Below are 13,381 nucleotides of genomic sequence, written 5' to 3'. Positions count from 1 at the left end.
TATGGGAAAGTTTGAAATCTTTGGTCCTGTTTACACCTGGTATTAAGATGCGTTTTGTTTACTCGGATCACAAGTAGATGAGGGAGACACGTACCCGTTTACACCTGGTGCTTTATTCCGTCTCTTTTGTCCACTTTCAACTACTTCTGTCCTGATTTCTTCGAGGGGAGGGTCTATGTGCAGGTAAATGTATGGGATTTTTCAGATCTTTCGATCTAATGGATGAAATAATCTTGTGCAATTTACATATGAACTCACTGAAGATGACAGAAAAACACACAGAGAGCATCAGCTTTCATGTTTGCTCTGATAGCCGCAAGACCACGCCTAATGCGGTGAGTGTGTGTTAGAAATCAGGAATGGTAAGAGAACATTGTGTTTGGTACATTTTTCGTCTTCAAACCCGACTTGGGTCTCCTACAGATTAAGTTTAAATCCCGTCTGACTAGCACACTTCCGATAATGTTTACGCATTAGGTCAGTAGACAGAGAGTATGCAGTCTTTTGTGTCTGTTCGAATGCATTCGACCACATGAGCGTTTACCCTACGAAAGCAATCTGGTTGAATGCGTTTTCGACTACCTTTGGAAGTGGTCGAAAGTGGACAAGCTCAAAACGTTTTAGACCTAGTTTCATAGGTTGCGTTTGAAATCGCATACTCTCTTGAGTAGGTAATTATTTTGAATAAGTAATTACTTATCGACCGCTAAAAAAAGTATGTTCTGTAGTATGCATGTGTGTAGTATGAATGTAATTCGGAAGTACTACATTCGCCATGTTGGCATTATCACGTGACCTACCAGCGTCAGTTGCGTTGCTTCACTGTCATTCACAAATTCTCTCCCGTGGCCTCATGGGATAGTAAAGTGTCTATCATTTGGACACTTCAGTATTTCCGCCAGAAGAAGTAGGTCACCCAGGTACTTTTTGCCTACTCTTTAAAGAGTGCTGTGAATTTGGACGGACTACTTTTGTCACATACTGTTTTTCACCTATAGTAGGGAAGTATGTGATTTCGGATGCAGCTAAAGGCCGTTTCTCAATATGCGAACGTTCTTGTCTGTACTTGTGTTCTTGTGGACTTGTGAAACATCATCAGTCGCTGCCCAAGTACTGTTCCAATTCAAAGTTCACATCTAGCCAAGTCCAGTTCAAATCCCCGGTTGTGTTCTTGATCCGCCTCTTTTACCGAGGATGCATCGAGAGGTGATTTGAGACAGCCAGGTATCCCAGAATTCATCTCGTACCAACCAGCAAGCGTCATTAGCAGAGGAGAAAACTCACATAATATCAAAATACTTCTGTTATAGTGTCACGAAATGTAATTTTAAGAGTGTTTCAGGCGAGAATGTAGTTGTTTAAAGCTCAAATCTGTGGTTTATTTATAAAGATAGCGCCTATTTGAAAAATGTGTCTGACGTTTTTGGAGTTGTGAGATCCAGGCAATCACTGGGCATTCAACGCTCATTAACCCCGACTGGAATAGCTTTTCCTCTGCTAGTCCTTCTGATGTTTGCCGCTGGCTCTGATGTATCTAGTCTAGTGGTTAAACATGATATAATTCGTCTTGTGTATATCTAACGGTCGATTTTTGGTCTCATTAATCTATAGTTTGTTCCATGGCAAATCATTTTGTCTGAGGGTAAAGTGAAGTTTCATAACTTTATATATTTAGGCTATTTAACTTTAACTTTGTTGCCTATTAGAGAGCTGACTTATGTTTGACTGAATTGTTTGCTTTATTTTTCATATTTTTCATTGTATAGCTTCTTATACCTTTTAGGCTACTTATACTTTAATACCTGATATTATTAATCATTAAAACTGACATTTAACAAACAGAGACAGGGTTGTGTTATTTTATTTTATATATTTTAAAATATATAGAATATTTTATTATACATTCTCTTCACTGTATGTACATTTATAATAAATGACACAACCCTGTCTCTGTTTGTTAAATGTCAGTAAATGATCAATAATGTTTCATATTTTTAAAATTAAAACAAAAAGAAGCAGGGTTGTGTTTTATATTTTGTGTTGTTATAAATATATGCAGTGAAGATAATCAATGTACGTGTTGCCTGAACCAGATTTGTGTGGCCATTAATATGTTTAAGATTTTTTTAAATGATAAGAGGTAGAGTGGTGTTTAAAACTAAACATATTTAGTTTTATTGTTGCCAAAAAGAGGCAGAATTGTATTATATACGATATTTCGTTTTATTGTTGCCTAAAATATACATAAAGAGATAACCGGAGTAGCCAGAGCGAGCTGAGTGACGCGATCAAGAACGCTGCTGTTCCATTTGCAGAATAACCGGACTTGCGTCCTCTCATCCTCTGGAGTTCGTTCTCCTGAGTAGAACTTGGCAAGTCCGAACTACCAAGGACGCAAGTCAGAAATTTGCGTTCTTGGTATTGAGAAACGGCCCTAGTGTGTGCCAGTTTGTTCCCTTAGTTTCTGATTATATTCACCTGTTGTTCATTTAGTTCCCTTGTTTACCTCTGTATATTTAAGTCCTCAGTTTTCTTTGTTCAATTGTCCGTTGCTTTATGTTGAGTTGTTCTGTTTTAGTCTTGAGCTCTATGTTAAATAAATCTTTACTGCTGCTTATAGTACCTGCTTTCAATTTATTTGCAACCCATTGGTGACAACATGGAGTTAGAGTCAAATTGAAACAAAATTATTACAAATTAAGTGAACTTTGCATAAGCACATGTAAAAGACCTACACGCAGAATACCTTCACCCACGCCATTGGATTCTGTTGCTGGGCCAACAGTAACTTAAAGTTAATCTTTCAGAAATCTCAAAATTGATATCCATTTTCTTACTTCACATTAATGTTGTGATGCCTAAATTATCTTGTAGCATTTAAAATGAATTATTTTAGTTTTAAGTGTTTTACTTATCCATTTATTTTGTGATTCATCTTCTTTCATTGATTTTAATGTCAGCTACAGTATTTATAGTTTATCGTCCATAACATGAAAATAATTATTGGTTTATCAATAGACATATATACATACTTACCAGTTTTATCTTTAGATTGACTTATCTTTAGATAGCAGAAGCTGATGCTTTACTAACAACCAATAATTCAGCTACTCTAAACTGTACATAAATAGCATTTCAACATGTTAATAAAGTATCTTTAAGGTTTTCTTGTTTTAAATAGGAAATGTAGTGAAAATCACAAACATTGTTTACACATTTTGAGTTGAAATGTCAATGAGCGGAATTAAATTGATAGTTCATCCACAATGAAAATTGTGTCATCATTTACTCACCCTTCATGTCATTCCAAAGATATTTTAATGATATCTGAGAAATTTCTGTCCTTTTATTGAAAGTCTACCCTAAACAGTTTAAAGACAGTTAAAATAATTATAAAGAGATCGTAAAATAAATCCATATGAATCAAGCATCTTCATCCAAGTCCTCTGAAGAGACATGATCATTTTATATGATCAACATATTTACTTTAGGCATTTTTTTCACATATAAGCATTGATCAGTAAACATAAACAGAAGCACAATTGTACTTGCTTGACACGTGAGATCAAAACTCATTGGTTCTTGCGAAGCTCAAATGTCCTGCGTAACACGTGAGAATGAACCTCATTGGTCAAGCAAGCATACATGAGCTTTCATGACCTAAATTAAATATGTTTATCATTTAAAGTGATTGTGTCTCTTCAGAAGATTTGGATTAAGCTAGCTCGATTCATCCGGATTAACTTTATGATCTGTGGATAGATCTTCAATGAAGGGACAGAAATCTCTCAGATTTCAGGTCTGTTTAAAAAATGAACGAAAGTCTTGTGGATTTTGGACAACATGAGGGTGAGTAAACGATGACAATATTTAATTTTTTGGGTGAACTAAACCTTTAAGTGCTCTGTATGTAATATATAACTCAAATAGTCTTCAAATGTTTGTTTCAGGTATGCCTGGTGGCAGACTGTGTTGGCGGTGTCCTTTGTTTTGACGCGTTGTGTTTCAGTGGTGACAAGCAACACAGAAGCCCTGAGGGTGGCAGCACCAACAACAGTACAGAGAGTCTAAAGGTACAGAAGAACATGCACACAAAACCACCCTGAACTCCTGCCTTTCACTTCTGTTTGAAGCTGACTGTCATTCTCTCCTTATCAGACATAAATCCATGTCTGCTCAAGAGAATCCTTCACATTTCTGTCCTTCAAAGCTTTTTTGTCTGTTCTCATATCTAAATGTCATAGGACATTTTCCCATTCCCATTTGTCTCCTCCTCAGCTCTCTCCCTGTCTTTAAGGATTAGTTCACCCAGAAATAAAAATGTGCCATCCTTCATGTTATTGCGATCCCCCCCAATGTGTCTACTGTTTGCAACCATTATAGATTCCCAGTCACCCTGTCTCTCTGAGCTTCTTGGTGCTGACAGTTTAATAAAAGCGCGGTCAACTGTGCAGTGCCAGTGTGTGATAAAAAGACACAATGGCACATCAGATGATGAACAGATGCCTCGGAAACAGTGGAACGGAGGCAAAAAAATAGTTCAGGGTTCAGAGTCACTGTGTTACATTGAGTGTAGCTTGATTGAAGAGTTAATATCCCACAGCCCCAACACATTGCAGTTACTTTTACAGTAGCTTTGGATCCAAGTATTTCTTATAAATAGATTTTTTTTCCTCAAAGGAATAAAAAAAAAAAAAATCCTCATGAAAAGTCATGAACCAAACCAACCAGCTCTGAGATGAATCACAATTTAGAGAGGAAAAAAGAAAAGATCTCATTGCAGTTAATAAATGAAACAAGAATATAATCTTGGATAACAAGAAGAGCCAACCAATCCAAAAGAGTAACTCCCAAAAATGATCAGGAGAACTCAAATACTGGGATACAAATACACAGAACAAACGAGACACTAAACAAGACACAGGTAAACATAATCTGGAACCATAGAAACCAAGAGAACAGAAAATAAAAATAAGAGTCTGTGAAGCACAAATGAGCAGTAAACTTGTGACAACAGGACTGTGTACTTTTTTTACATTTTTTATCAGGCAATGAACTATTACTTATTTTTAAATAAAAGGTTGATGGTAAAATATGAAACTGTTTACTTAGTCATTAAGTATAAAGTAAAATATAATATTTTTAAGTTTAATGCAAAATTTTCAGATGTCTAGAAATATTGACAGTGTAGGGAATCCATCTGGGCTGAGTTCAAAATGAGTGGTCAAAGTAACAACTCCTCAAATTGGTCGATCTCTCTTTAGGATTGTGGGTAATGTTTTTTCATAGGGAATTTGACTATTAAACTTGCTTTTAAATTTTTTATTACTTTTAAATCACACATCAATTGAGGCATTTACAGAAGCGTATCAGAGCTCGGAGCTCATGGTAGGTCTATCTTGAAAGGTTTATAGGATTTTGTTAAAAATCTATTTCAATTTGGAGAAAATTAATGGGGTTTATACTTCTGCTGCACTGTATTTAGTTTACAATTTATCATAACTTTGTGTTTGGCAGTCTGTTTGACTATATAGTAATTCTAGAGGTCTTCATTTGTAAATATGAAAACAGATTCCATGGTGTGAACTTCAATTTTAAGGAAAAAGAGTAATAAGGAAGCAAGATGACAACCACAACTGCTTAAAATTGATAATGAGGAACATACACTTCTGACTGCTGTACAACTGACTTCGGTTATGGTTGTCTTTATGCTCCAGGAGAAGCCATGTGCGGTGAACTGCCTGAGCCCCACTCTCCGAGGCAGCAAGCGCCTGAGTAAGAGCAACATTGATGTGTCAACCCCGTGTGATCCGCTGTCTGGAGTCCGCCATCCACTCATCCGAAAGCAAAGTGACTCGTGTGATGCAGACGTGGCCAGTGGTCAGTGTGATGTCTTTATCAGCAGGTGAGATTTGGGTTTGTTCATTGCTTCACTGACATGTGTTGACAATTTAGTTACTGCTTATTCCCTCAGGAAGAAAAGCTTCCCAATATGTCTGATTAAACATGGATGGACTTTAAATCATTTAATTAATTTAGTTGGAGCGAATGTGTTCATGTTTGTCATGTCCTGGAGTGCCTGGCAGGAGCATTTCTCAAAATTAAAAAACGGAAAATTATATTACAGAAAAATTATATATATATATATATATATTTCCCTTGTCTCTGATTAAAATGCTTGAAGCAAAACAAGTTTTCTTGGGAATATTCTTGTAACTGGTAATGCATTTATAGTTTTCCTTCGTCTTCATTATCACTTTCCACCCTGCTAGTCTTTTGTAATGTCCTTTAACTTTAAATGCCAGGGCTTTAATGATTTTAATACAATAAATTCTTAATTTTAAGATTTAAATTTTAAATTTTAAAAGACTGCACAAAAAAAAAGATAAATTATGTGATTTTTTACATTTATTTTATTTATTTTTTGTGGATTTAGTTGGTTTGTCTCACTTTAAAACATTCCATCCTGTTTCATAAAATCACAGAAATCATTTCAAAAGACTGGTGTCAAAAGTCTCATTTACATGTTTATAAAAACACTTCATTAAATGATATAAGCATATTCATGTTGGTATAGAAATACACATGATGAAATTAATAAACAGTCTGTGATATTTGTTTTATGCAGATCATAACATTTTCTATTGCATGATATAAATACACTTAGGTAGTGTATGAAAGCATGCTTGGAATGTTATGAATGCTAATGAGTCATTCAGTTGCATTGTTCAGTTTACAGATAAAGTGATGTCTGAAATAAAAAAACTGTAACAGTTGGGAGCCAAAAAACAAAAAAGTCGTTGAACTGATTTAATTGCTAATTGATGTGTTTGCCCTGTTTTGATTTGATTTTCAGTGTGTAGCTCAGAATCAGCTGACTATCAGCTGTTCAATCTCTCCAATCACAGTGATTCTCACATCTATGGTTATTACAGGCCCAGCTAATCCTAATTTATTGTAAAGATGAACCATGGAACCATACTGCCAAACCAAATGTTGTAAATTAATAACAATAAATCATGTTCCATTGCCAGCGTGGTCCTGACTGAAATGATCCTGAAATGGACAATTTGCAATGGAATGTATCAAGGATAAAGATCTTGCTTGGTTCTAAAGTATTAACAGACCTGTCATGGGGGCACATGATGACATCAGCATAAAACGGAAGCATTAATTCTGATTAATCATTAACAAAGTTTTAATAATAAATGAAGATAACTCGCTTTCCATCCCTGCTGTCTCACAGTCTTTCTCAGGACGATCAGTGTGGCTCCAGGCAGGCTCTCAATCCAGGCTGCTTTGAGTTTGAAGTGTCAGATTGCTTTCTGCTGGGATGCCCACTGGGGCTGGTTCTAGCAATGAGGAGGACAGTGTTACCTGCCATTGATGGTATAAATCAGCTTCCCTTTCACACACTCAAATTGTTTATTTTTAAAGAAATATTCTGTTTTACCGAAATAATGTGATTTATAGTTATTTTTTTAATTTATTTCATGCTCAAAGTAATTACCTGATGAATGGTTACGCTCTTTCATCTCTATTAGTGGCTCAGCTCCGGCCAGCTTGTTCTCAGATTTTTAATCTGTTCTACCCATCGGACCCCTCTGCCTCACGTCTGGAACCTTTGCTGCACCCAGTTCTCACCCACCTTCCCCCCTTTCCTGTTTCCCGTTACCAGCGGTACCCTCTGGGTGACGGGCGCTCCACTCTCATTGGTAAGAGCTTTCTCTCAGGCTCCCATCAGCTTGCATCACTCAAGTAAATAGGGCTGTAAAGATCTGTTTGTTTTAAACGTAAATAAAAAGATTTATTATAACTTAATCTAAGTTGTAATATTTGGCAGATTTTAGGTCTTGGCAATTTGATATTTTAAGACTTTAACTTATAATAATTTAATAAATTAATTCAACCATATTAATTCAAAAAAGACATGTCAAAAAAGACATGTCACTGGTTTTCCACTGGAACATCTGGATAACATCTTGGTTACTGATGTAACCCTCATTCCCTGAAGGAGGGAACAGAGATGTTACATCCATACTGACGTATTGGGGTCTTGGGAGCCCCAATCACCTTTGAGTAGGAAAAAACGGGACAATGAATATTGGGGAGTGAGATTTGCATGCTGAGCCACTCCGACCTGGACATACGAGTGTATAAGGCCGGCTATCACACACTCATTCAGGTTTTGCGTAGGAGCAGAGACAGGGATGCCGGCCATTAAGCGGTGGTTCAGGGTTGTGGTGGGAGCAATGTAATGTCTCCGTTGCCTACTTTAGGGAACGAGGTTTACATCAATAACCAAGACGTTTCCATTCAGTCAGTTATGTTCGATGTTACGTTGAATGTTACGAGTGTCGGAGACGCAATGCTGGCAAGCTGCCTTTTGCCAACTGGACACTCATACAGTTGTGACCTATCCAGCACCCCATGTAAGGCCAAGGAAAAATAGTTCTCCATATCAATGGGATGAAAGGGACAGGGCTTACCCTGGAGACAGTCATAGCTGCTTTTCCATAGCTGTTGTTTCATGGGAAGAGTGATTTAGGTTTCAATTCTAGTACAATAGAGAGTGATGCTATGGAGGCCACACCCTACCAAAAGGGAGGTAACTTGTGGTGGATAAACATATGGACTGACACGTGGGCTATTACTACATATGGAAGATCTCTGCGGTAGGTCCTGTCTAGCCAGGGATGGAGCTACTACCGATGTCAAGACAGGGCAGATTATAAACTGCCCAGGGAAAGACATGGGTTTACCAACAGGGAAACCGTATCTTGGACAGATATGGGACACATATGGAATTACCAAGGGGGAATCACAGCATATGGGCATTTAGCCCAGTACAAGGGCTGACTAGCCAGTCATGCAAATAAGTACTGGGTCTGGCGTCAGACACCTCCGCTGCATCTGACTGCCGAAGGACACTGGAGGAACTTGATTCAGGGTTCCCCAGTAGGGAACTTACCTGAAAAGGCAGTAGGCACTCGTATAGGGGAAAAGCGCTGCAAGCGAGACACAGAGTCAGCCTTCCCGCACATTACCTGTTTGTACCCAATACACAGGAAAAAAAACGGCTCAACCCAGAGATTGTAGAATCTCACAAAGGTGTTAGGTATCGCCCAACCCGCAGCTCTGCAGATGCCAGATAGGTAACTTGCACCAACGCCCAGGAGGAAGCAACACCCCAAGTAGAATGAGCCCTCACTCCGATGGGGCACTTCTCGCCTTGGGACTGGTACGCCAAGGTAACAACTATCCACTATCAACCACTATCAAGTGGGCCAACTTCTGTTTGGAGACTTCTTGGCCTGCTCTGAGCTTCTGAAGCTCTGCGTGTGGTCCATGTAAACATGCAGTGCTCGAACAGGACACAGGAACACATGGGCTGGGTTTGCCTCCTCCAGGGAAGCGCTTGAATTCACCACCTTTTCCCCAAAGGGAGTGGTGGGAACTTTGGGCACATATCCGGGCTAGGGTCTCAGGATCAGGTGAGACTAGGCCGGCCCAAACTCAAGGCATGATTTGTTGACCAAAATGCCTGCAGGTCCCCCACCCTCTTAAAGTGAGCAAGCTCGGTCAGGAGCACTGTCCTTAGAGACAGGAACTTAAGCTCAACTGTCTCCAGGGGCTCAAAGGGAGCTCTCTCTAGATCGGAAAGGACCACAGAGAGGTCCCAGGAGGGGATGAGCCATGGACTGGGAAGATTTAACCACCTGGTACCTCTCAGGAACCTGATGACCAGGTCATGCTTTCCTAGTGACCTGCCATCAACAGCATTGTGATGTGCTGTGATGGTGGCAACATAGACTTTAAAGGTGGAGCCTCCGCTCCAACCTCTCTTGCAGGAAGAAATGCAAAGAGCTCATCTGGCATTTCCGGGGGTCTTCCCACCAGGAAAAACACCACTCAGCAAACAAACTTCAAATCCACTTCAAATCATAAGCTCGCCTGGTAGAGGGGGCTCTAGCTTGAGTGATAGTGTCTACCTCCGCCACTTTAGGAGGTTCCAGAGGTCTGGACGTGGGTTCTATATGGTGCTCCGTCCCTGAGAAAGTAGGTCCTTCCTCGGGAATCTGCCAGGGAGGGGCTGTTGCGAGGAGCATCAGGTCCGAAAACCAGGTCCGGGTGGGCCATAAAGGTATAACCATCAAGACCTGCTCCTCATCCTCCCTAACCTTGCACAGTTTCTGTGTGAGCTGGGGGAAAAGTATACTTGAGTATGCCCCAGGGCCAGCTGTTTGACAGAGCATCCGTGCAGTGGGTCCCCTCGGTCAGGGAATACAACAGCTGCCAGTGGGAGGACTCCCAGGGAGGCAAACAGGTCTACCTGTGCATCCCAGAATCGACTCCAGATCAGCTGGACCACTTGGGAGTGGAGTCTTCATTCTCCAGGGTATGTGAGCTGTCGTGAGAGTGCATTGGCCGCACGATTGAGCTCGCTCGGTTTGAGAACGGCGCAAAGCGGTTTGAACCACTGCTGACTCCAGAGGATGTGAGTGTATTCCGCCTTGGCGGTTGATGGCACACAACAGTTGCAGTGTTGACCAACATGTGCTCGGCCTGAATCAGTAGTCAAAACCGGTGCAGGGTGAACAGCAACCTGTTCTAGAGGCATCTGTTGTAACAACAACATGCCTGCACTCTTGTTCTAAGGGACCTCCCATCTGACAAGGGGCTGAATGTTTGGCAACAGCTCAGTGTGATGGCCACATGGATAAGTGTCATGGCGCCATGCCCATCCGGAGACTCGGCCATGTACTGTTACTGCGGCTGTGGATGCCATATTCCCCAGGAGCCTCTGAAATGGTTTCGGTGGCACTGCTGTCTTCTGTCTGAACGTATTCAGGCAGTTCAGGACAGACTGTGTGTGTGGCTGTTGGTGAGATGCACCATATAAAATTCCACACAGAGAAAAGAGATGCTCTGCATGGGGGAGAGCTTGCTCTTTGTCGGAAGAGGTTTTTGAGCATCAATAAGATTTTCAATGTGCTCAAATGGCTTAATTTATTAAATAGTTGCTAACAAACAAAACATATCACAAAAAAAAACGTATTAATTCTTGGTTTGTGTGTCCTGCTCCATCTGAACTATTGATATGACAAAAAACTTTCTTAATTCTGTGAATTTTTTTTTAAACACACATTAAAGGCATTTGTTACATACAATCACTTAAATACACTTCTATCATGATTCATTTCTGAATTCTGAATTTAATTGTTATACATCTTTCCTGATATTGCAACAAAGAAAAAAAGCTCATTAAAAAGAATGAAATTCCTGAAAAGTAGATTGCCAATATCTTTATTTTTACTTATTACTTATTAATTTTGAAGGCATTTTTGTCTGCCAAATCAATCATGTGGTGTGACCAACCTGTGAAAACAGTCAGAAAAAAAATAAAAAATAAACAAAGGGCCAGATTGACTAGCATCTTGCACCAGTTCAAAACTTCTTTTGCAGTTAAACAAACTACTGTCAGTATTTACCAAAGATTTACTGGGAAGTTATTTTTGCAGCTAACCTTTATAGAGTGCTGCAGGGATGACAGATTTTTGTAGGCCAACACGTAAGTTAACATCAGCCTGGTTCCCTCGACAAAAAACGTCAGATTTTTCCAATTGAATTTTGAAGCGATTTTGAATTATAACTCCATACAGAGAAAAGAGATGCTCCTCGTGGGGGAGAGCTTGCTCTTTTCACCATTGACCCAAGGCCCCAGATGGCTGTGGTGCCTGGGCACCAGGTCCCTGTGTTCGCATAACTGATCCCAAGAGTGAGCTAGAATAAACCAGTCATCGAGATGTGAATGGCCACCTCCATGAGTGGGGTAAAGGCATCCTCTGCGACTTTGGTAAAGACACTGTGAGACAGGGACAACCCAAAGGGGAGGATCTTGTAATGAAATGCTCGACCCTCGAAAGCAAAATGTGGGAACAGTCTGTATCGAGGTAACATCGAGACATTAAAGTCCTTAAGGTCGATCACTGCAAACCAATCCTGGGGGAAAACGCACGTGAAGATGCATTTCTGCTTGAGCATTTTGAATGGGAGCTTGTGAAGTGCCCGATTCAACACACAGATTCAATATTGACCGTATCCCACTGCCTTTCTTGGGTACGATGAAGTATGATGAAGCCGCTTGTGCTTGCTCTTTTAGGGAAATCTGCTCTTTTGTGCCGAAGTGCCAATGGGTGAATCACTGCATGTAACTATGCAAAAGCTCTTTTATGAATGGCGAAACACCACTGAATGCGCCCTTTCACCGGAAAGAGAGACCTCCTCTTGTAGGCTAGCTCTTTTAGATCAGGAAGAATGCTCTTTCGATCAGGAACAATGCTCTTTGTGAGGTGATTGGAGGAAAGTGATCACTTTGCGGAACCACTTGGCTCTGAAGCAAAAACAACTGAACGAGTGAGTGCTAGCCAGCCTTATATACGTCCAGGTAGGAGTGGCTCAGCATGCAAATCTCTCTCGCCAATATTCATTGGCCCATTTTTTTTACTACTCAGAGGGGATTGGGGCTCCCAAGTGAGACCCCAATCGCCTGATCACCCTGATCACTGTGTAAGCACAGTGATCAGTTTACACTTTATGCAGACCCTTTTATCCAAAGCAACTTACAGTGCACTCCAGGCATACATTTTACAGTGATCTAGAATTGAATGACATTGCCAGTGTGAACGACATGCTCTACTAGAGTTCTTTAAGATCATCATTATTCTGTGGTATTAGTCAGAATCACTCTGTGCCAGAAAATGTGCTCCAATTAGTCCCATTATGCAGCCAAGCTGAGGTCACAGCTAACTGAACAGAGCATCTAATGCATTGAATGCCAGGAGAGAAAACACTCACTGAGCAGCTGGGTTTTGGGAGAAATCAAATGAAATCCTTTCACACAATTATTATACATTTAAGCGCCCTGAAAATGCAACATTGTCTCAAAAAGCCGGATTTAGGTTTCTTTCAAGCTAGGGCATATAAATCGCTTGCAGAAGAATGACTTTCTATATGCTGAAACAGGATTTTGGAAGATTTGGAGGAGGTTTTTGAGCATCAATAAGATGTTCAATGTGCTCAAATGGCTTAATTTATTAATTCGTTGTTAACAAACAAAAAATATCACAAACAAATTATTAATTCTTGGTTTGTGTGTCCTGCTCCATCTGAACTATTGATATGACACAAATTTTTCTTCATTCTGTGAATTAAATAAATATATATTTAAAACACACAATAAAGGGATTTGTTACTTACATTGACTTGAATACACTTCTATCATGATTGATATCTGAATTCTGAATTAAATTTGTATTGTTATAAATCTTTCCTGATATCGCAATGAAGAAAAAAAGCTAATTAAAAAGAATGAAATTCA

The 13,381-nt window shown here is 39.7% G+C and overlaps 1 protein-coding gene across 2 annotated transcripts in view; it reads left to right on the top strand.

The window, feature by feature from the left end:
• plrdgb (PITP-less RdgB-like protein) overlaps positions 1 to 13,381 on the top strand; it is a 99,065-nt gene that overhangs the window by 59,755 nt on the left and 25,929 nt on the right. For both annotated transcript variants that reach the window (XM_079898796.1, XM_079898797.1), the window contains exons 7-10: positions 3,951 to 4,073; positions 5,718 to 5,905; positions 7,247 to 7,389; positions 7,545 to 7,715. In XM_079898796.1, the coding sequence (XP_079754922.1) occupies positions 3,951 to 4,073; positions 5,718 to 5,905; positions 7,247 to 7,389; positions 7,545 to 7,715 (625 nt within the window). The remainder of the gene's footprint in view (positions 1 to 3,950; positions 4,074 to 5,717; positions 5,906 to 7,246; positions 7,390 to 7,544; positions 7,716 to 13,381) is intronic.

This window comes from Squalius cephalus (assembly GCF_949319135.1).
Source record: "Squalius cephalus genome assembly, chromosome: 17".
Lineage (NCBI taxonomy): Eukaryota > Metazoa > Chordata > Actinopteri > Cypriniformes > Leuciscidae > Squalius > Squalius cephalus.
This window is presented reverse-complemented; position numbering and strand designations above follow the sequence as displayed.